General features: G+C 38.3%; 1 protein-coding gene across 1 annotated transcript in view; it reads right to left on the bottom strand.

Annotated features, from left to right (window-relative positions):
- The window catches only part of csmd2 (CUB and Sushi multiple domains 2), a 362,365-nt gene that overhangs the window by 23,414 nt on the left and 313,547 nt on the right, over nt 1-25,404 (bottom strand). Inside the window, exons 47-57 of the mRNA XM_053612473.1 lie at nt 21,742-21,930; nt 16,057-16,203; nt 13,437-13,625; nt 11,763-11,948; nt 11,416-11,610; nt 10,950-11,123; nt 10,658-10,831; nt 10,204-10,377; nt 4,241-4,429; nt 2,548-2,721; nt 768-950 (exon numbers count right to left, since the gene is read on the bottom strand). Of these exons, the coding sequence (XP_053468448.1) occupies nt 768-950; nt 2,548-2,721; nt 4,241-4,429; nt 10,204-10,377; nt 10,658-10,831; nt 10,950-11,123; nt 11,416-11,610; nt 11,763-11,948; nt 13,437-13,625; nt 16,057-16,203; nt 21,742-21,930 (1,974 nt within the window). The remainder of the gene's footprint in view (nt 1-767; nt 951-2,547; nt 2,722-4,240; nt 4,430-10,203; nt 10,378-10,657; nt 10,832-10,949; nt 11,124-11,415; nt 11,611-11,762; nt 11,949-13,436; nt 13,626-16,056; nt 16,204-21,741; nt 21,931-25,404) is intronic.

Genomic DNA, 25,404 nt, shown 5'->3' with positions numbered 1-25,404 from the left:
TGCATCTCATTGAACTCAGTGTGGTCTTTAAAGAGCAATATTAATTTGTGTCAAATTTCCTGTGTAAAGGTATGAATGAAAGCTTAGGCTGTTAGTAATTGGTCCTTTTAAACGTGATCATGATGCAAATCCATTCCTGAACTGCCATTATTGTTAGACTTTCACACATTGCTGAGGATTAAATGGCCTGAGAGTCAAATCAAACTATGCTTGAGCACATTTGTGTGTACACACAGGCCTATAAAAATACCTTTAAAAAAAGAGGCAGTGAAGCATACAGTTTGTAAGATATTTTAAAAATAATGAATTTTCAAGAGATGCTCTTTGCCATTCTTTTGAATAAAGGACATAGTTAAAGCAGACAGAGGTGAGAGAAATGGTAGGCAATGCAGCAAGAGAATGAACTGGGGAGAAAGAAATAATCACAGATGGAGAAGAGAGAGAGAGAGAGAGAGAAGGACTGGGATATACAGGGAACAAGGGCTTCTATGACACACATTGGGATTCACACTGCAGCATGCAGTTTGCTGAGGGAAAAGGGCATAAATACGTCAAGCAAATAGCAGGAGTGTGAAACGTGTACACCTGAGTGATGCTTCTCCAGTAAAAGACTATATTAAACCTTCTGAGGTTTAGTGAATAATATGGGGGAATAAAAGATCCTCTCCTGTTCCATCCATTCCTCCTTCCTTTTTTAGGGTATGATGGAAAACATCCCTGCATCTGCATAGCATGTTTAATGTCAGATCAATTTTCAATACACTTACCCTGGCACTCAGGCTGCGTGCCCAGCCAGGTGCCATTGGCCAGGCAGGTCCGCTCTAAAGAACCACGAAGCACATAACCTGGCTCACAGCTGAAGCGCACCACACTTTCCACAGAGAACTGCTCTCCCAGACGAATACCATGCACTGGCACGCCAGGGTCACCGCATCTGCCCCCAGAATCACCTGCAAAGAGACACAATTTAACACAAATTTACTTATGTCATTACACTTTAAATGAACACACACACACACACACGCACACACGAATACTATACCATCTTTATCTGAACAAGATAATTAGCCAAAAATGTTGTCTTGTTTTGGTAGATATTTCAAAGCCATTCATGGTGTTGTTTTTATGATGTCATTTCACAGCTACAACAACAAATTCAGCTTGAAGCCAGCAGATGTGCAAAAAACTATCAGCAATCATAAGTATACCACAGTAAAAATGTTCATTAAACTGCACACATAGACTACTTTTCATTCTTCTTCAGTTTCTTTACCCATGTCTTCTTCATTTATATTTCCTGCAAAACCAAAAGTCCAGGGGTGGAGTTGGATCTGATCCAACACTTCCTATACCCCTAACCCCTAACTGTAACCCACAAAACACTCACCCACACAGAACAACACACTTATTCAGCCTGAAACACACTGAGATTTTTGGTTTGACTCAACCCGGGTAGGAGGAGCTGGATCAGGTCTGACCCCACTCCTTGAACTTTATGTTCTGCAGTGAGGGGTTCAATTTTCTGAGTCATGCTGATGTGATGAGAATTAAGAAGAATATAAGATACATCTGGCATTATAACAGACTTTGTACAAGAACCTGATGTGGAAAGGAAATTAGCTTCCACTCATCTGTTCATCATATAAACTGCTCTCTGCTGAGGCATTTACAAATGATCATGAGTCCCTCATCTGTCCACCTGGTTCTGCTTCACAAAAAGCCACAAATGCTATTGAGAAAATTGAGTAAATATTTTCTGGACATGTATATTTCTCATTTCCTTAGTGCTGAAATTCTGTAGTAAAACGGCCAATGCGATCCCTGGGAGCAAAAAGTGGCAAAGCCGCAATTTTTGAGAAATATGAATGTCATGAATTGTGACATTAACCTGTCAGGCTGGTTTTACTGCACAGGATGAGACTACTCTTAAAGCTGTGTGGGGACCATGGTGTTATAGTGAAGAAGGACAGCTCATAAGCTGACAGGCGTGTGGGGGGGGTTCATGTAGCAGAGGCTGATAGGAGGAGATTAAAATAGGTTATAGAGGGATGGTGTGCTCAGCCACTGGAGCACCATGGCCACTGATTCATGCTCGATCTCACACAGACAATTTTCTGGACTTATAATACTACTGAAGTTTAAATCATCTTAGGAAATAAGTTGTTGAAATCCTAAGAAAATGGTCTCATATTTTAAAAAGTTAAAAAGCGGGGGCAGTGTGGATTAGTGGATTAGCACATTTGCCTTGCACCTCCAGGGTTGTGGGTTCATGTCCTGCCTCTGCCCTGTATGCACTGAGTTTGCATGTTCTCCCCATGCTTCAGAGTACCCTCTGGGTACTCTTGTTTCCTACCTGCGTGCATTGTAGGCTGACTGACATTTCCAAATTGTCCATAGTGTGTGAATGGGTGTGCGAAGGTGTGTGCGATTGTGCCCCGAGTTCCATGGGATAGGATCCAGGCTCCCCTGTGACCCTGTGTAGGATAAGTGGTTGGAAAATAGATGGATGGATGGATGGATGGATGGTTAAAAAGCATAATAAGCTACCAGTACAGTGTGGCGGAGAGCCACTCCACTGGCCATTCAGCTGGCACACACGGGTGGTGTTGCCTACAATGGCACGCTGGCCCATGCAGCTGTAGCGGATCACTGAGCCCACCGTTCTCCTTTCCCCTGAGATCTGTGCGTAAGGAGGCATGCTGGGATGATCACACAGCACCACTGGAGCAGAGGCATGAGGAAGAGAAACAGAGCACAAGGCAAAAGGATGAATTTAGACAATTGTCATAGCTGGTACATACTGCTCTCACATAATAGCATTAAACAAATTCTGGTATATTTGTACCATCAGCTTGATCTCATGAGAAATTCTGATGAATGCAAGCGAGGGAGGACAATCTGGCACAATCCCTGCACCTAAAGCTAACTGTAACTTTGGTATTTGTTCAGTCATGCAAATTTCTAAGTGCTGTCACCATTAACATAATAGTGCTTCTGGCATATACATACATACATACATACATACATACATACATACATACATATATATTTGATATATAAGATTTTTTAAAACAGGAATACATTGAGAACTGTGATGCATTGTTACCATATCATGAAGAACTGTGCAGACCTTACAGATTTATAGCTACAAAACATAATGATAACATGTTGCCATATCTCATGCTGCCTCTTTAATGATGTTTGAGCTGGTTCAGAATGTAGCAGCATGCATCCTTACCAAGAAAAGAAAGTTAGATCACATTATGTCCTTATTCAAGCTCTTCAATGGCTTTCTTTTAGGTTCTACATTGACTACAAAGTCCTGCTCATGACGTTTAAAACTCTGAATGATTTAGGTACAGAATATCTTCCTCATCTCCTGAAGCAGTATAGCCTGTCCCAAGCACTGCGCTTAGCTTATGCATGTGTACTGTCACTCCAAGGGGTCACTCAGACAGTGTAAGGTCTTCTTATGCGTCCTCTATATCTTTCAGAGAGCTTGTTTCAGATAGTTGTTTTTAAAAACCATAGACCAACCTTGGTCTTTTTTGTTGTTAAGTACACTTTTCATGAATTATAGTAATTGTCACACATTTACAGTCAATTCTTTAATGATTGTAGATTGATTCTTTAATGTGCCTCAGTACAAATACTTTGTTTTAATATTTTAAGATAAGTAAAACTTTTCTTGAAATATTTAAAAATAAAGATTACTATTTCATTCTTTTGCTAAAACTAATAATAGGTTCAATTCAATTCAGTTTTACTTGTATAGCGCTTTTAACAATGGACATTGTCCCAAAGCAAATTTACAGAAATATGTAAATTCAGAATATAGATTTTAAATGTATGAATTTATCCTTAATGAACATCCCAGAGGCAACAGAGGCAAGGAAAAACTCCCTGAGACGATATGATGAAGAAACCTTGAGAGGAACCAGACCCAAAAGAGAGCCCATCTTCATCTGGGCGACACCAGATGTTAGCGCATAGTTAGTGCAATTATAAATAAATCCCTTCTATAAATCTGCTAATACTACATGATCAAGTAGTGCTGTTGTGTAACCAGGAAATTCAGTATAGTTTTTACATGAGGTCTGTTTTGTTTACCAGTGAACAGTGGATAAGTTAGAGACTTGAGTGCAAAATGGTTTGCGGCAATTGCAGTCCTAAAGCTATCATAGCATTGGTTAATGCAGTCAAAAATCAAATATTGCAAAAAGACAAGCAAGAAGCTCACAGAGACACTTGGGTAGTGATCGATCCCAGGTGCCATCGCCCTGGCATGTCAGAGTGCTGGTGCCCAGCAGGTAGTATCCTGGATTGCATGTGTAAGAGGCTGTAGTCTGGAAGCTGTAGCGATGAGGCCCGCTGGGCAAGACCTGTCTCACACTGTTCTCCACATGCCCAGGCTCTGTGCAGTTCACAACTAAGGAGAAAAATAGGAATATGAGAAAAAAGAAGATTATTTTTTAATAACAGCATGTACTGAGAGGATATAGATAGAAATAAGAATTACTGTAAGATAATATATGATGAAATAAAACCCTAAAGCATGTACGCGCATATGCTAGCACAAAAATACACAAATTATGGGTTCACAAGTGGCACAACTGAAAAAAGCATTTGCTCTGACATCACAAGATCACAAATCCTGATGATGTGACAGCCATCTGTGGCCAGGAGTCCAAGAGAGAAAATTGGCCATGTTTTCTGGGTGTGAGGAATGGCATCACTCTCTTTCCTGTCAATCAGAGCAAGACTAACCAATCGTGGGCTTCTCTGAGCTCATGTATGTGGAAGAGAGGAGTTATTGCATTTCTCCGGACATGCTCAGCTGCGCTGTGACACAGCATGAGGAAAAGATGCCATGGCTTGCTTCATGTGTGGCTTCACGTGCACATGCTAGCTTTCATCCTCTCTAGTTCCTGTAGCTGTCATATGATGGAGGAGAACTAGCTAAAGGTTGGAATTGCAAAATGATCCAATTGGGAGAAAAAAGTAATTAAATAAAGACCTTGACTAATACTGTAATTTACCTTGACTTCCTTTATACACATATGCAAACACATATTTTGTTTGCTGTATATCTAATATGGCTTCAATAAACTGATTCAATAAATAAAAAAACAAAGACAGAGTAGCAAACAGAAATGCAAACCTACATCCACATGTGCACAAATAACTACTTCAGCAAAGTTTTCCTGAAAATTTGTCACTACATTCTAAAAAGTGAAAATTTTAAATCCATATGCAGGATAGAGAGAGTGATAGATAGAGGCCTGGCGAAATGGAGGAGAGGCAAACCCATGAGAGATTAGCATCTGTTAGCTCTGAGTCAAGCGAGGAGAGATAGTGAGCAAGAGGAGTGCACTTGAGTGAAATAGAGAACTAGAGGAAGGAATTAGCTGTGTGCTTCTCCCTAATTAATCCGTGCCCTGTGCACCCATCCGTCCCAAGAGCCCCCACTTTCTGATACCAACTGTGCCACATCAGATGGCATTGGATCCCATGTCATAATCAATCTGGCATAAGAAGCTGACACTGCGGAGGATGAGGAAGAGCAGGGAGAAAAACAAGCCCCGGCAGTGCAGCTGCCATTAAAATGCATGACAGATATTGTCAACAAGCCATTCGTCCTGCAGTTGCACATGGGTGAGGGGGCACTCGCGTCATTTCTACCGCATTGACATGATGATGGAGACGTGAGAGAATAGAGACAGATGGGGCCCTTTTATAGGAATATGCCCTTCTGCTGAGCAGGTAACCAGCTTACTGGGGTTTTTCAGGCTAGCACCTGCGCCACTCAACCTCATCCCACAGCCGGGTGATTTGTTCACTACTTTTAGCTACTTTCACAAGTTCACCCACAAATCATGAGATGCATAGCAGGAGTAGGAATATTTATTTCCATTAAGTCACTCGGTGTGTAATTCACAAGGCAAATGACAGGTTGTGCCATGAACATACACAATGAAATAAATGTAGGACGTCTAAGTGAATTTGCACGTATTTCAATATACCCAACTCATATATTTGTAGGCTCATACAGCTGACTGGAATATTTCTACCTATTATGCATCCCTCTGTGATAATGCATTTCCACTACATTGCTTAATCAGGCCAACTCATCAAGACCCAATGAACTTTCTTTTTTTCTTCTTCTTTCTTTTTTTTTTTTTTTTTAAGTTTCCATAAGCATAGTGGCTTGTTTGCTACTATAATTTACAGTATGCTCCATTAGTTTGGCTCTAGACTCTTGAACCTGTGTGACGTGATAACTAAAACCATATGATTAACATATAAACAAGAATATTAATGAGTTATGTTTGACAGATGTTCTTTTATTATTATGAAAAAAGATAACTGCTGTAATACATAGGCCGTCATGTAAACCACAATTAAACAGACTGGGAATTCTGTTTTATAGATAAACTGTAAAATAGAGACACATTTTTCATTTTTATAACACGGAATGAAAGGGAACACACACATTCGCATTAATTCAATTTAATTCATTTCACTTTTATTTGTTTTGTGAAATCCGGATGTAGATTAAGATCCATAATGACCTAGCCAGAGGCAAGGAAAGGATAGTGGCAAGGAAAAATTCCCCTCCAGGTGATGGATATTCTGTATGAGCTTACTGTGACTAAGAATACTGGATGAGTACTGGACAGTCTTTATGATTACAGCAGCATTTCCTAGATACCATTCTCATAGGGTTGGGGGAAATCCTGGATAATCCTATATAATCCTTAAACTACTTACAGGATTGCTACTGTAGGCCTCAAAAAATGATACACCTGGTCACCCTACCTACTAGTATTTGTTTATGATAATGCTTTGGCTAGACACAATGCTAATGTACATATAGCTTCATATATGCAATAAGTCTATAAAACACTATAGCACAAACAGTCTGCTATGACTGAGTCGTCCCTTCAAACTTCAGTAGCTAGTAGGGTCCAAACCCTTTAAAACCCACCCACTCAAGATCGTTTCAAAAAGTGTAATCTCCAGCAAAATAAAGAAAAAAAAACCTGTCCGTGAACAGTAAAGCTGGCAGCTCACAAGCAATTCCTTTTCAACAAGACTAATATAGTGAATAGTGTAAACAAAAGGAAGCTCATTGTAATCATAAGGTCACCTTACCATTTCAAATCATCCTTTTCTCTGTTTGACACACATCTAATCCTGTTTTCATGAGTCTATTACTGAAGAAGAAACAGAATTCGGAAAATCATCATCAATTTTAAAAGAATGTTCTTTACCTAGTGCATGGTCACTTGCAATTTAAAATATGATCATAATGCACAAATGGAAATCTGTTCACATTTTCCATTAGCTTATGCTGATCAAGGTCTATGATGCCAACACAGACAGAATTAGACAGAGAGGGAAAGAGAGAATGACAATTAAGTGTTAAAAGACATCCAATTTATCTGTTCCTGAGCACAATTGGATATTAGAATCATTTCAGCCCCTGGCCACTGGCCATTTGGTGAGAGAGATGGATCATTTTTCCGGGGTGGCTGTAGACTTATCAGTGTGGATTTAAGAGGCCATTTTGAAGATGGCAGTGGCTTGGGCTGACACAAATTGGTGCTGATTAGCAGGGCTATGAGGGGCTCTCTGAATTATTGATGCAGCTTGTGCCATTCCATGCAAGCTTCTCTTCGCCCATTAGCTGTGATTCTACTGCTCTCAATGCTAATGACAGGACATGACAGAAGAGAGAAGGGTTCAGAACACCAAACCACTTTAAGTTCCCTCAGCCAGAGTAAACACACATACACATTCACACATAATGCGATGAAGGGGAGAGAGGAAAAACAACTTTAAAGCTTATAATTAATAGGATAAATCTGATGAAACAAACAACAAAAGTGCTAATCCTCTTATACATCTGTATTTTTTTATTAGCATCTCTCAACAGCTCCCCAATCCATCATACAGGCTCAAACAGTGATGTTATGACAGTGTAGGTATTATAGCAAGGGCAATAGTTTTGAACTTAGTTATGTAGCATCCACCCTAACATGCATAAAAGCATCAAAAATTTCTAAATCCTCAACACTCAACAGAAAAAGCCTGGATGACGACCTCTTTTTTTTAATTAAATCTTCAGATTTCTAAAGTTGCTTCAATGATAGCACTGCTCCTCATTTTTGATAGGTCAAGTCATTTAATATGTCAGGAGCCATCAGTGACTGTGGCTCAGTGTCTCTCAATCAGCATTAGGACACGACCTGTCTCTGAGCTGTGCTGAGATTCAGCCTGTTGCTTTAATAAAACAGGTACAGACCGACAGATAGATAGACAGATAGAGAGACAGTCTGGCTATTTACCTCATAGGCGGGTGGCCCAAAAATAGAGGAGGTACCTCCACTTAAGTCCACATAATCTCAAACAAAATTAGTTGCATCTTAAATTGATTACTATGAATTTATTCTGTACTATTCTATACTACTATTATACTATGAATATATTATGTACTTGTATGGAAGTGATGTCTAAGATAAAACCCAGATGATTTAGCTGTCTCTCTAAACCCCAGTAGCCAGTAGGGTCCAATCGCTGTAAAACCCACCCACTCAAGATAATGTCAGAAAATTAGGGAACTCTCCAGCAGTGCACAAGTAATTCCTTATCAACAAGACTAAAATAGCTCTTAAGGTCATCTTCATTTTCCATTAAAATTGTTTTTTTCTTTTCTTTTTTTTTTCTAGCCCCTTCCACAACACAGCTCAGACTGTGAATGCAAGCGTCAACAGTACCATCATCCAGACATAACCATAATGAACACTGAAAGTATGTGCGGTATGCCCTTTGAGACGCAGCTATTGTCTCAAAGATGATACCATTTTAGTAAGTACACAGAGACAGAATCATATGCAAATCCAAAATAGTTACAGGTCCAGCTGTGAACTAACCCAGCTCAGACTGGCTCAGCTTAGGCGACCACATCATACACTAAATCACAAACCTTGACTTTGCTTTTAGTTTTCTATATTAGTTTCTCCTGGATTTACCTGTTACTTTTATTTCGTGGCAAGTTTTCTTCTATTTTATCAAGTTACACAATCCTCAGTGGAGCTCATTTAAAGTAACAAACTGAGTTGCAGTTGTCATAGTGATAGCAAGCATGTACACACCACACACACACACAAACGCACACACAAACGCACACACGCACGCACGCACACGCACACCTTACTGCCTATTCTGGCCAACAAGTAAAAAAAAAACATCTGTATCCTTTTTTAATCTTATGGAAACGTGTCTCTGAGCTATGACTGGACTGTTGACTTATGCTCATGCCTTATTTCTAAATAAACACCTTGATCTTTTCAGTTGGTATGACACCGAAACAGCAAATTAGTGATACTAAAAGTGTTCTGTATATGCAAAAAGTTCCAGAAAGCATAGAAGCATAGTTCTTATTATAACCATTAGAAATTAAGTTGATTAAAATATGTAACCCAATATAAGGTGGTATTTTCATTCATTCATTGTCGGTAACCACTTTATCGTGGTCAGGGTCGGAGTGGATCCAGAGCCTATCCCAGGAATACTGGGTGTGAGGTGGGAGAACATCAATTCATTGCAAGGTACCAGGTACCATTCACACACACACACACACACACACACACACACACACACACACACTCATTTGCATCTAGGGATAATATTAGCACCACCAAACCACTTATCCGCATATTTTTGGACAGTGGGAGGAAACTGGAGAACCCAGAGGAAACCCAAACAAATGCATTGAGAACATGCAAAATTCCACACAGAGAGTAACCTGAGCTCAGGACTGGGGACCCTGGAGTTATGTGGTGGCAACACTACATGATGAAAGACAGTTTTCTTCTAGCAGCCTAAAGGTCTTATGGAGTACCTATAACAGAAGGTGTTCTTTTCAGCAAAGATTCAAAGTAGGCTGTTTTTAGAAAGCTAGAATCCTTAGCCATCCAAAGAACCCACTTTTCTAAGAGTGTAATGCAGAAAAGAAACCCATTAAACTCCCAGGATCCACCGTCCGATCCAGACTTTCCTCACTATTGTAAATACATACCTTTTCTAATAGTTTACTATAGTTGAATGATTCATAGTAGTTACTAAATAATGTTTTAAGATGAATGAGTAAATAATAAGATTAGACTTTATGAGGTTAAATATATTTTTAGTACTCACTTCTACATCTGGGCAGGGAGTTGCTCCACTGCCCATTGGATTGGCAATGAGAATTAACGGCTCCCTGTAAAACATAGCCAGTACTGCAGGCAAAGCGAACTATGTCATTGAGGTTGAAGTGTGTTCCCTGGGTCACACCATTGGCAGGATTTCCTGGATGTCCACATGTGATAGCTACAAAATACCAGAATAAAAACCTGTGGGTTAATAATAATAATAATAATAATAATAATAAATAGTTTCATAAAAACTTTATGGTTTCTACAAATCTTTTTCCTTTGTTTGTAATAAAAGTTGTGAAGTTTTGCATCAGTGCTAAGTCTTGTGTCCTTGTTACTGTTACTACTGTGTCCTGTGTGTTAACATTTGGTATGGACAAGTCACACTGTTGATCAAACATATTATTAAACCTGTGATACATTTATTACATTTGTATTATTAAAGCAGCACTTACGGACACAAACAGGTGGTTTTCCAGACCAGCGGTGATCTTGCTCACATATCCGAACTGAAACGCCAATGAGTCTGAACCCAGGGTTACACTGGTAAACCACGCTGCCCCTGTAATTATAGTTCTCACCAATTATCTGCCCATTAACTATGGGGTCAGGAGAGCCACAGTGCCCAGCTGAGGAGAGAAACAAGTGCATAAAAAAAAGAGATGACTTTGAAAGCCACATAATTTAGCAATACAACCTAGTTTCAAAGTATGAAAATGGTTGCTTGATAAAACATCATTGCCTTACCAAGACATTGGACCTCGGATCCACTCCACAAGCCATTGGCCATGCATTCTCTCACCCTGGAGCCCACTAGAGTGTAGCCTGTGTTACAGGAGAAAATGGCTGTTGCTCCGAATACAGTCAGAGTACCAATCTTATTTCCATTGGGTGGAGTTCCAAGGTCTCCACAAGAGATAACTAGACGAAAAAGAGCAAATGTGTTAGTGTGTGCAAGCAATACATCATTACCACATTCAAGGACGCATGATCGTTAACAAAGTAATCCTACCTGTTTCTAAGTTATTCGGTTGTAGTAGGCCTACAATGTGGCAAAATTGAAAATATTCATGTATTCGGTATAATGCTATCTAAGATATAGCTGAGATTTTTTTTAGATAGGTGAAGTTTTGATCTTTTATCATTACCATCACAGAATCTTTGAGACACACACTTCACTCAACTACAAACCCAGAAGAATAAATGCACTCACTTTCACATGCAGGTCTGGGTTCAGGGTAATCCCAGGTGCTGTTGGCCTGGCAACGAATGACCCTTTGACCCTTGTAGAAGTACCCAGGGTCACAGGTGAGCATCATCATGGCCTCATACTGATTCTGCATGCCATAGATAAGCCTCCATCTCCCATGCTCTACTGCTGAGTGGCCGATGTCAGGGCAGGTGACAGCTGGAGGGCACACATCAAACTTTACTTTAAACATCTGTCACTAGTAAAATATAAAGGCCTGCTTTGTAATTCTGGCTTTAAGACATTAAATGAGACTTTGATATTTATAATAGATGGACTGCAGACATTTCATCAGTCAATTTTATGCTTACGTATGCAGCGGGGTGGCGTTTCCATAGGACTCCACCTCCCTGACTCTTGACAAACAGTTGATACAGGTAAGGTGTTGGCTAGTCGGAAACCTGGGTTACATCTGAATGTGACCCTTAAACCAAGAGTAAAATCCTGACCAACCACACTGCCATTCACTGGAGCCATGGGCATTCCACATGATACCACTGAGAGAGAGAGAAAGAGAGAGAGAGACGGATACATATTGATACAGTCCCCACTAGCAATCATGGTTCTCCTGCACACTGCATGTGATCAAAGATGATAAAGTGAGCAGCCAACTCTAATAGTATCAGAATGTAGACAGCTGAGTTTATAATAGGCTGTGTGATGTTATTCGGAAAAGAGTAAAGTACTCTGCACCGTTCTGGCGAAAAGTTTTGATCACAGTGTATTGAGTTTTACAAAACCTCTTTAATAATGGTTTACTCATCAGTTATTGTATGTATATACTTACCAAAGTTAGATTTTAGATCACCTATAGATACAATTTAGACCATTCATTACTAATTAATTAATTAACATGAATTAATCTTCAATAAGCACTTAATCATGGTCAGGGCCGTGGTGGATCTATAGCCTATCCTGCGAAAACTAGGTGCTAAGCGGGAATACATTCTGGATGGAACAGCAGTTTATTACAATGGAACACATACAGACCCAGTCACACTCATTCACACCTAGGAAAATTTAGAGCAGCCAATCCACCTACTGGCAGGTTCTTGGGAGGAAGGAGGAAATTGGAGAACCCATATGGACATGGGGCAGACATGCACAAAACTCCACACAGACAGTGATCCGGGCTCAGAATTGAACTGAGTATTAAATAAATAATAATTCTGTTATTCTATAAACATGTTCATTATACCCTGAGAAAATTTAAATAAATAAATAAAATAACTGTTTTGTCTCTCTGGGGGATTTAGCTCTAATGTTATACATAGAGCTTTACAAATAAAGGTTACAAACTCTGAGGAGCATCAGGCTAAATTATATTTTACTTTTCCTATTATACTGAGTACATTTCTGCGTATTGGTTGGCATATTTGTTGTCTTTTGCTTATGTTGAGTGTTTGATTTTAGAATAAAATGGAATAATCTAGTTATGGGAGAAAAATAGTTGTATTGTGTTGAACTGTACTGAATTGTATCTGGGTTTGTTTGTCACATGCAGACACACACTCACTCACACAGTACACACACAGGTTATAAAGCATCTTGTCAGTACAAGCAGGCGTTTGAAGCAGTTGGAGAATGATGAGTTTAATCCAAAAGTGAGATTACACCTGTATATAGATTTGAAGCACCTGCTGTTCCTAGTTGCTGTTGTAAAGCGGAAAAAAGAAGAATTATCCCTGCCTATTTTTGCCTGCCTCTCTCTGTATTTCTCTCAGAGAAAGACAGGTGTGTGCTCTAAATCTAATTCAAAATCACTACAGTGGCAATCTAAGGTGAACTATCTTTTGATTGCTTCTTCATTCATAGGCAGGTGAGTGTGAGTCACAATGTGGGAAATAGAACTACACTTTGGATACATTTAAACACTGAATGAACATCAAGGGAGTTAAGACAGACGGAGAATAAGTCTAAATAAATATAAATAAATAACTTGGGTATCAAGACTAAATGGTTCTGGGTGAGTAGTTTTAACCCACCTTGGCAGAGGGGTACAGGAGCATTCCACTGGTAGATGCCTTGTGGGGTGCGGGTGCAGGTGGCACTGCTCTGGCCAACCAAGCGGAAGCCCTGGTCACAGCTGAAGCGCAATGTACTGCCCAGTTTTGTGCCTGTCTGGCTGTGCACTGAGCCATTCACTGGAGAGTTAGGGGTACTGCAGTAGGCCGCTGTAATGTGCACAGATATACACACCAAAGTAAAATACATGAAGGTGTTTTTTTTTTTTTTTTAAAAGTGTACAGTTAACCATTTTTACATCCAGTACAGAAGCATCTTGGTGGTTCTAGGTGCTTGAACCCCTGACCTTCTGGTCGGTAACCCAGAACCTTAAACATAGAGCTACCACTGCTCATATGAAATGAAGCAATATTGGATGGAAGGAAGTACAGTACTGTGCAAAAGTCTTAGGCACCCTATTTTTTTTAAACTTGGTTATAGATTTTTATTTTATGACTTCTACATCATCGAGTCAGAACAAAAACATTTTAAATTTCCAAACATTAGTTCCCTTTCATAGGGAACTCAACGTTGCGTGAGCTTCATGCTGTGGGAAGCACCCTCATGCGTGACCGTTATCTGAAGTCTTTGTGAAATCACACCTATTTATAGGCCTGCCCTGGTCAGGTGACATGGCAATTTCATGTATCGTGTGACTATAAAACGGCACCTATGAAAAACGTTATCAGCCTTAATATCTTCAGCAAAAAAATAAAAAAATATGTATGTATATAGCTCACACAGTGTCTCGTTCCCTTCTCAGGGAACAGGGTTACATGTGTAACCCAGACATTTTCCAGCACAAAATTAAATGTTACAGAAAAATGTTTGTATGTCAGTAAAGAAAGCAGCATAGTAAGTGGTAAGAGACTCTTTTCAGACACAAAAAACAATGATGGCTGCTGGATTATGATGCAAAAATAAGATGCAAGTACGACAGTCAAAGTCTCCAGAAAAACCGTGGGTTCTGCAAGATGCCCAGTAAAATTTCAGCTCGTTTCCTTATAAAAATGTACTAATTCTACCTAAGACTATTTTTTTTTTTTTTTTTTTTTTAAAGCAAAGGGTTATCACACCAAATATTGCCTTTGTTTCATTTATTACTGTTTACTGCTCTTTATAGTGTTTTGTAAAATGGAGAAACATTTAATTTAATTGTTTTTGAAGGCATCTTTGCTTTATAGCATTTCTTTGCATGTGACTAAGACTTTTGCACAGTGGGCAGAGAATGCCATTCCATCTATTACTTTTAATCTCTGCTACCATCTTAAAATTGCCATAAAAATGTTAATTCCATACAGGGAGCTATACCTGTAACTTTTGGGATTCAAGAACTCTCAAATCACACAGACAATAAGATAAGATGTATCCACTCAAAGAAAAAGGCAAAAAAAAGTTGGCAGAAATGGAACAGTAGGCTTTATTTCAGGTTTTAGGAGTGGTATGGCTTTCTAAAAAAAACTGCCCTGTTAAGATAGAAAATAGGAAGGTCTCAAGTATTCATCCATTAGCAGAAATGAGAAGGATCTTGAAAATGGGGCCAATTTGGGAAAAATACAGCTATAGTGTACAACGTTAAGTAAAACTCCCCATGAAGTGGTAAAATTGTAGGACTCTATATGCTGCTGGACTTAGAGTGGCAGCTGAGAGGGGCGCTGGCTCTCAGCCTCCAACAGATTAGAAGTAGAAGAAGTAGAAGTAGATGCTTAAGACAGCCTTCAGCCTCTCAATCTGCTGTACATCCAGATATGGTTTATTCCTTCACCTAAGAGCTAATGCCTGAGACCTTATGGTCAATGAAATCAAAATGAAAACAAATCTCAATGTCACCTTAATGCCTTTCTTTCCCAGTTGGTAGAAAAAATCTGTCTAGCTATCAATCTCCCCATTCCATTTTCACCTTTCCTCTCAACACCTTAGGAAAAAAAGCTTGCACACTAATCACAGCCAGTCACTCACCACATGGAAAGTGTTAATGCACAATAATGATTGGAAGTAAAGGTATGAGAAAAGAAAAGAAAAGAAAAGGAAGTGCACTGAGTTAGAACGAGTTTAGGAACTTGCTACAACTGGTGATGGAGAGCCAGCCTGTGGAGATAAAAGATGGATTATTAAAGCAAACAGTAGAATGTTTAGAATCTGGCTTGCCATCTGTTTTCTTCCCAAGGTACTTCAGCAGGGTGGGCCATATTGAGGATGCAAACCTGTATGCTGGTGCCACTAACTCAGCCTGCCACTGATCTGGCTATCAGAACTCCATCAAGCATGAAAAGAGAGCAGAAAACTAAAGACACTGCCAGCAGGAGAGAACAGGTCCCACTGTGCGAGAGCAGCAGATGATTAGTCATCCTTTTGAAACTGATAATCATTACCTTCTGAATCCTATATGATGTATTGTTGTGTAAATATTTAAAACGTTTCCGTATGCTCCTTATCATCAGAAGGATAAGAAGCATACGGAAACGTTTTAAATATTTACACAACAATACATCATACAGGATTCAGCAGGTGTCACCAGTACCAATCTGTAAATCTCTAGTCTGGGAGATTAGAAATGGATATGTACATTAGCAGTGAGCATCATCACTTTAAGTAGCTCACCTGAGTAGCGGATTCGAAAGCCTTTGTGACTGGAGGTGTGATCAAAAGACCAGTGCAGGTAGACTTTATTGGTAGAGCTGGTGATGCCCAGTGGTGATGAGTAGTTCCCGCTTAGAGTGATGAGAAGAGGACTCTGTCTGGATGGACCTTAAAATAAAAAAAAAAATAAAAAAAGTTGATTTGATTACAACACAAGAGAGCTGCACTTGTGAATTAATGGCAACCCTTGATAATTTTTTTTTCAGCTGGTTTCTCTTGTGTCTTTGCACAACATAATTCTGAGATTATCTATTCAAAATCTATTCACAATATAAATCTATACTAGATTTTTATATATGATATCATGTCCAATGAGATGCCCACAACACAAAGTAGACTTGTGTTTCCACCTTCAAATCCATTATATTTCAGACATTAGAACACATCAGCACACATTTAGTAAAGAATACAACATGATGAGGTGTGCTGCTACAGGAAATTAATCAATGATGGGGTGAAGTCTTTTATATTAAGTACAACAGCAGGAAAATGTCATACTTTTTATCCAAGTTAGTTCCTGTCATGTTACGGCAACATTTGTATCTCTCCTGAAGCAAAAAACCCAGAAAACAGAAACAGCGCAGTCTGTCTTGTGTTACAGAGAAACCAGAAAGTCTTCTGTTCTGAACACCTACTGACTGTTAAAAAGCTCTGACACTGGAGGCTCGCTCCTTCCATAGATATTATACATTAGAAATGTCTCCTTAAAGAAAGCGTACCCATATCAATGCTTATGTTTTTTTTTTTGTTAAATAACATTCAGATTTGAGAATTGGACAGCACTGTGGTATACATTTGCTTAAAGCATGTTTTGTGTTTTACTTACTCACTTCAGAATGATATTAAAATAGTGAAGGTGATTGAATACCATAAATACAGCCTAGCTTAAACCGTTAATAAACATTTCTGTCGACGTGATTATATTTCAACATGTTGATATGCTGAGTTCAAATGTTGTTCTGTTCCTTGTGTTTCTGAGTACATTCCGAATTAAGAGCCTGATTTAGAACTGTGATTAAAACTGGATTTACTTCAGCGGTGTCTTGATATATTAATACACACCTGTCAGCTAATCTGAAAATGAGCGTTTTTTTTGTGGTTTGGTATAAATGTGCACATTGGACATTTGCTATATCAAACTACAAGCATTTCCACTAACTACAACTCGACATTTTAATACACAAATAAATAATAGAAGTAAAAATATATACTCTTATACAGCTAGTGTCATGGAACCTTTATCACACCATCTGCAGGGGCACTTTCAGATCTCTACATCACTGGATTTTCTACTATCCTTGTGCATGTAAAGTTTAGAATGGCTGGAACTAGACCTCTCTGGCAGGTTATATTTGGCACTATATGATGGAAGTCACTGACTCCTCAGCTCAGCGTAATATACAATGCTGTAATCACTGGTAAGCACCCCAGCTCCCCTAAGGTGCAGCTCACAGTTTGCCCAAATGCCAAGCAAACACACACACAGCAGTCAAGAGGCTTTGTCAGCCATTAAAATAGAGTGTGTTCCTGTTCAGACATAACTGTTCATTGAGCCTCACTTAACTCTTCTACCTTTACCCTTTCTTCACTTTCACTTCTGTATGAAATGCAGCCCATACATCATTCATGCTCTGTCAGGTTTTAAACAGCACACACGCACGCACGCACCACGCAAGCACACAGTGTGGCTTGAATACAAACACATCTGTGAGATGAATGTAAAACAGACAGCAGCGTAAAATCCTTCACTTAACAGCTATTTGGTCCAAAGAGCATTTAAGTAGTAGATTGTTATAATCTGTAAACAGATGCAGTGTGCATATTTTTTACAGCGTCCCTCCATTGTCACAGGTTCAAAAGTAATTGGACAATTGACTGCTAAGCAGTTTCATGGCCAGGTGTGGACTGTTTCATTGTTATTTCATGACAAATTAAGAAGATAAACAGTCTTGAGTTCATTCAATGAGTTCAAATGTTGAATTTGCGTTTGCTAGCTGTTCATGGGAAATCTCAATATGCAAAAAAGAGGTGTCAATGCAAGTGAAGGAGGCCATCATTAGGCTGAAACAAAATCCAAAACAGACCCATCAGAGAGATAGCAGAGTGGCCAAATCAACAATTTGGTACATTCTTAAAAAGAAGGAATGCACTGGTGAGCTCAGCAATACCAAAGGGGCTGGAAGACCACAGAAGACAGTGGATGATTGTAGAATTCTTTCCTTGTTGAAGAAAAAGCCCTTCACAACATCTAGCCATGTCAAGAACACTCTGGAGGAGGTAGGAGTATCATAAGTCAAAGTCTACGATCAAGAGACGCCTTCATAAATGAAAATACAGACGGTTTACCACAAGATGCAAACCACTGCAGATTTCTTCTTAACGCAAAGAAATTAAATGTCGAATGACCTTGACCCAAATGAGCATGCTTTTCACTTACTGAAGAAAAAACTGAAGACAGAAAGCCCCACAAACAAGAAGCTACTGAAGGCAGCTGCAGTAAAGGTCTGGCAAAGTGTAGACTTAGGCTCAGGTATAGGCATGGCATTAAGTAGCTGCATTTATAATTATATAAATGGATATAAGGATAGGATAGTTAGACAAATGTGTACATTTGCCTGAGTCACAGCTACAGCCTCAAAATCTCACACATTCTGTTTCAGAGTATGAATATATTTACAACAGTGTCAACTACTAAAGCTGTGTCTTCATTTTTTTAAATGAACAGTTATGTTTTCAAGTCAGTTGACATTTATTATCCCCAACATGCAGTACTTTAACAAACCTAAGTCAAATTAATTTTAGGTTGTATAAAACTGAAACATTTCTGTTCTCTGTTTATTAATGACATTCGGTATTAAAAAATTTAGTCTAAGCATTATTAGACGGACTGTCTAAAGACTGTCAGACATGTTTTGTACACTCTGATGGGTACAGATGCACAAACATTAAAAACAAGCCTCAGTGTTGGCACAGAGGGTAGAGATGCTACCTCAAAGCTCCAGCGTCTTTGGTTTTACCCTGAACTCTGATGACTGTTTGTCGGGTTTCCTCTGGTTTCCTCCCATTACCCCATAAAAAACATGAAGTAGGTGGACCAGCCACTCTAAATTTCCTTTAGGAGAGAATGACAGAATAATTGCATATATATAATAGCATTCAAAACAGTGTTACTATGAATTCAGATTTTAATACACTGAAAAAGACACTATTCGCATCACATAAATATATATAAATAAATAAAATTGGTTTCACTCTGCCCACGTTTTACATTTATTCCTACATTCTTTTGAATGTCCATGGAATATAATAAATATCAGATGCCACGAATGTACCTTCTGCCACCCTTCACACATTTGAATGTCCGAATACAAAGCATTGTGATAACATGATAACAACGTAATACGAACCAATGTGATAACAAGAAATTAAAATTTTCATTTTCAAATTTAGACGTTTTTTCAAGGTCCGAAAAAGAGGAAGTGTCCGGGAAAAAGAGGACGTATGGTCACCCTAACAAAAGTATTTCAGAGAACAATGTGTTCATTTCTACCAAATTAACTTTGAGCAAAATTTTAATTGCGCTTGTACCATGAGGTTGCTCATGTGAGCCACGACTGGCAAGAGAGAACCAGAACTATAAACAAGCAGCTGCCTATATTGTGTTATGTCAACAGATTCATTTCTTTGGTTTTAAATGAAAAAAAAAAGTAATCCTGATAGAATTCCCATTTTTTACAAAGTATACCTGTAATCTGATTACTTTGTTTTTTGATGTAACTGTAATGAATTACACTTACCAGTTTTTTGTGCCAGTTTTGTACCAGTTTTGTACCACTTACCAGTTTTTTGTATCCTGAATACATAACGCCATTGCATGTATTCCATTACTCCCCAAGCCTATATATATATATATATATATATATGTATGTGTGTGTGTGTGTGTGTGTGTGTGTGTGTGTGTGTGTGTGTTGTAGTAGACTGGCATCCTGGGATAGGCACCAGATCCACAGTGTCCCTCATTAAATATATACTGAAGAATTCATGCACAAAAGTCTCCATGCTTACACACACACACATTTTCGGTTATGCCTTTTAGACCTTTGTTATTTTATAGCTTTGATGTCTAACTATCCATATAAAATGTGGAAACCAGTAACAATAGAACAGAACAGAAATACAGAAAAGCAATGTATCAAATTCAATTTAATTAGCTTCAGAGGCAAGGTAAAAGCTATAGGCACCAAGCATTACTGCAATAAGAGAGCTCATGCAGCACTAAATTGATAGAAATGTGCTCATTTCATTTAAACATCTGATACAATCAAAGAAGACAGGAACAAAGAAAGAAGAAGGTTGATTGTGAATCTTTTCCTCTGTCACCACTAAACAGTAATCTTTTCTTGCGTTAATAGCGCCCACAATGTGCTGACACTCTGTGTATGTGCACTGACCTGTTAGCTCTCTAATCCAGTTTCTAAGCTCACCCTAAATGGGAGCATTTTGACCCACAGTGTGGGCCATGACCCACTAGATGCCCTTGTGCCATTCTTACAGACTAAAGCAATTTCCACTGCCTTTTCAAGTTTGGATGTCATTGTGTGACTGTGTGAAAAAGAATGAGTCTGTCCTACCTGTTGCTTTTGCATCACAGGCACACTACTGCCGCAAAATAAGCAACAATATGGCATATTCACCTAATAAGTTTTGTTAATTTATTCAGTCATGACATACAGGTATACAGGTATGTACAGGATGTACAGGTATATGATGCAAATTTAAATAAACCAGATAAAATACCACTAACCTGGAATGCATTATTCAGTAGTGTTTTGAGAACAACATGAAACTAGTACATGTTATGTATTCACAGTACTAGTAACCACCATTAAATCTGATGCTTGCTTCATATGATGAACTCTGGATGGTAATCATATTTTGTACAATAGTGTTGCTGAATTCTTGAATCTGAAGGTGTTGATTAATTTATGATAACAGCACAACTCCAACCATAGCACCAGATGTAACTCAAGGCTTACAATATATTAATGTGCTTGTTGTAATAAAAATAAGTTATTATTTCTATAGTAACAGCTCAAATATAGGGACTTGTACAACTGATGCTGCACATACTCTAAGTCTAACAATAAATAGATTACAAAATGGGTTTTATTTAAATAAAAAAAAAAAAGAAAACATGTAATTATTGATATGACTGATGATTTATTTTTTTTAAGGAGCTGATTATTTAATATTTACAGGTGGGGTCCCTTTGTATCAGCCAGTTTCTGCCATGGAATCACAGGAAAGTTTTCAGGACAGAGGACTTTGTACTTTCTGGTTTCTTGTATACATGACAAGATGCATTTTATTTTGCATTTTGTCTCATTAACCTCAAAACAGAAAAACAGACACTGGTGCAGGAATGACTTCACCAGTTTTAACTTAAGTGATAACAGAAACTAACTTGTTTTAAGATGTAACTTGTAACAGCACAACTCGTCATGTATTATTCTTCGTATGACACTTTGTCATGAACCCCCCCCAATTTAAATGAATGACTTTTGGCTAATGAAGAAGAAGAAGAAAAAGATACCATTAGTGAGGATATCATATCTGTTGGGATTGAAACCCACTTAAAACACTCACCGTCAAAGATTTCAAGCTCATCAAACTGTCTGCTGGTTTGGAAGTGTTCAATAGTGAAGGTGATGTTGTAGCCTGGCTCCACCTTCACTATCCAGGAGCAGGACTCAAAGTGGGGGAAGCCACTGCCTGGGGATTGACTCAGAATCACTCCTGTAGAGGCTGTCAGCACCTCATTCATTGGACACATCACTGGGAGAAGCACAGAGAGAGAAGGGGGGGGGGGGTCTCAGTTCATTTAATTTGAAAATAATCTGTAGCCCTGCAAAAGAGTTGCAGAGGCAGATCAACAGTGATGTCTATATCACTGAGGTTAGATACTGTAAGACATTCTAGTTTTTAGGCAGCAATAAAAAAAAAGCTTTTATTTAATGGGTTTGAAAGCACGAGGAACAGATTCATAAGACGGATCAATGCTGAATGATGACCTACTGTAGAGATCAATGCAACATTTGTTCTTTCTAAATGTTATATGAGAAAGCCAGCAGTCAAGCCTCTGTACAACTTAGGGTCAGAACAGTTCAAATTCTACCACCGCTAACTCTCTAGCTCTAAATGAATGAACCCTGACGTGGGAAAAAAAAAGCATATAATATTTGACAAATTCATGTCAGACTCTATTCACATCAAGGTGTGTGTGTGTGTGTGTGTGTGTGTGTGTGTGTGTGTGTGTGTGTATGTGTGTGTGTGGGAGAGAGAGAGAGAGAGACACACACACAAAGAGAGAGAGAGAGAGAGAGAGAGAGAGAGAGAGACACACACAAAGAGAGAGAGAGACAGAGAGCGAGAAAGAGAGATAGAGGTCTCACTTCATTTAATTTGAAAATGGAATAAGCATTTGCAGGTGCTGAACTCGTCATTTCGGAAGTCAGTCGCATGGATGTGTATGTGTTGCAGGAGCTGTGAAAAAATACTGCTAAATCTGTATAATATAAGTATCCTGTCTATATCTTGAGACTTGATGCTTCAATTATCCATTAGCCTGTTTAGTTTTAAAAGTATGTAAGTGTTTCCCCATACATATTTCCAGAATAGAGCTGCAATGTACCAAAGAGTGTAACTGACATGTCATATTTGGAGTTCATTACTGTGACGTTCTTATGAGTTTCTTTGGCCTGTGATGAGATGAGAGGCACACTGTACCACAGCACTGTTGAATTCTCGATTTTGATTGGTCAGAATTTCTTGATTAATTGTCTGTAAGAGAACAGATCTGACAGAACTTTCAGCTGCAAGGATTATATTAATGCACTCATTTTAATGTTATTATTTCTATAGCAACATTTTACAAAGGAGCTTGCATAGTAGATGCTCCATATAAACAGATAAAAACAAAAACAAACAAAACCATTGTTGATGTGTAATTGTTGATATGTTGAAGTTTTGGGAAGGAGTCTCCAGTGTCAGTGCTTTGTAACAGTCAGAGAGTTTTACTTTATGTTTTCTGACAGGAGAAAAGTTCAGGAAAGCTTTGCAGTTTCTCAGTAACATGGCAAGCTGCATCTATTTATTTATTTTATTTATTTATTTATTTATTTATTTATTGTCTGTCTTATACACTTTGAGAAAATAGAGAGAGCCTGGTGAGGGAATAACTGTTTATAGTTGCAATAACATAAGTGATAACAGTAACTAATTTGTTTCAATGTGTCATTCTTTAATATATACAGAAAAATGTAATTGTTGGCCAGTTGCTGTGTTATAGGAGTAATAACACACAGAAAGTGCTGCTATAAATTTGGGGTGGTAATCACACCGTCCCATTATTGATTATTTTCCTACATGTTCTGTTATGCTTTATAACTCACATGCCATATAGCACCACAAACACAAACAGTGTACTTGTGAGGCCACGACACCTTCCCACATTTATCTTTGAATTATCAGGCTTTATGCAGAGCCTGATCTCATCACTTCACATCGGTATTAGCATCCCTATTATTTATGCTGTGGCTGTCTGAATAAATGACAACATGAAGGATGAAGCCTCACCTCTGACATGTTTCTAATATTCCATCTCATTTCTCTAGTCACAGAGGTTATAAACCTCTGGACAGAAAAAAATGTTACCATTAAATATTCATGACACCTGGATTTTGGAAATGAAATATGAATTTTCCATTTCTTTACTTTCTAAATGAATTTTACTGGAGCTGCAGCGTTCAGATGATGTGAGTGTGAGTGTGTATAGTTTTCACTATAATATACACATGTAGGTTTAGGATAGAATTGAGTAGAATGTTGGATTCTAAGTCCTCTCATCTATTTATGTGGGAAATCAAGTTATGCAAATATTCACCTAATATGGTCAGAAGAGAGAAGAGAGTAAATGCTTCAGTAAATCCAGTCACTGATTTGTGCATCTTCCTTTCAAAGAATCCTCATCCTTTGCATGTCAATTGCAGAACTTATTGCATTGACATAAGGAGAGTCTGTTTCAATGAATGGAACAGAATATATATATATATATATATATATATATATATATATATATATATATAAAATCTATACCTCCTTATACCTCTATACCTCCTTACACTGTCACAAGAATCAGACCCCCAGCCCCAGAGTTGCGAGGCAAATGTGCCTCCAAGTCACCAAGCCATTTTAAAAATAACATTCAGTCAAGCCTATTAACTGAACACATTCACCCCAAAGAAATATTACAGATATCCCTTAAGTCATATGTTCATCAATGTCTGAACTTCCTGAAGCTCATGGAAAGCCAGAAAAAGTCATCTTGTTCCCTTTTCTTTTCTTTCTCTCATGCTTTTTTTTCAGTGATATTATGTGACTGATGAAGTCACTTTGAAAGTACAATCCCGTTACCCAAACTTTAGATTGAAAATAAAATATTAATTTGAAATATTATTTTAAATAAATCATTAGATTGTCCCTAATATCCTCATGTCATTAGAATGGATTCCAATCAGCCATATTTTGCTGTGAGTACCGACGTTGTAAGCACAAATTGTAAGTATTGAATTGTAAGAACAATTCAGTTAGAAAAATGTTACATTCATTAACATTGTACAAACTGCACAGTCATTAAGGAGAAAGAATATTAACCTTTCCTCTTTGAGCATATCCGAGCAGCTATCATGTACTAGTGTGCTGAGCAAATACCGTGTCCAGGCAAGTGTACTGCACTATTTGCTTTGACACATCTCATTTATGAGAATAAAATACAGAGGCCTACGAACCTCTGTAGAGCTCAATGTTTCATTAAATCACAAAGATAGGCTAGCTCATCACTGCATAACGAAAGATATTTGCAGGTAAGTGTGTAGGAGTTTGTCTGTGCCGTATAAACTGATGTTGTGACTATGCATAACATTACCCAGATGTAAACCAGGAATTACATAAGCAGTGGGCGCACTATGATATAAAATACATGGTAAGCGTGTACACTAATGACTACTCGAGGGATCTCATGTTAATGATTACAGCTGATTTTCATTTGGAAAACCATATTATATTGTAATTTGTAAATCATAATTCAGCGATGACCTCGGGGATACAGTATATTAGAAATTTGATTTAGATTAGTCATTCAGTGTCAGTAAAATATCTGGAACATAAACTGGATAACATCCTTTAGCCTTCACTATATGCACAACACATCCAGGATGACTGCTAACTAATGTTTTCCTCTGAGCCAGAGAG

Source organism: Ictalurus furcatus, chromosome 24, assembly GCF_023375685.1.
Source record: "Ictalurus furcatus strain D&B chromosome 24, Billie_1.0, whole genome shotgun sequence".
Taxonomy (NCBI): Eukaryota; Metazoa; Chordata; class Actinopteri; order Siluriformes; family Ictaluridae; genus Ictalurus; species Ictalurus furcatus.
This window is presented reverse-complemented; position numbering and strand designations above follow the sequence as displayed.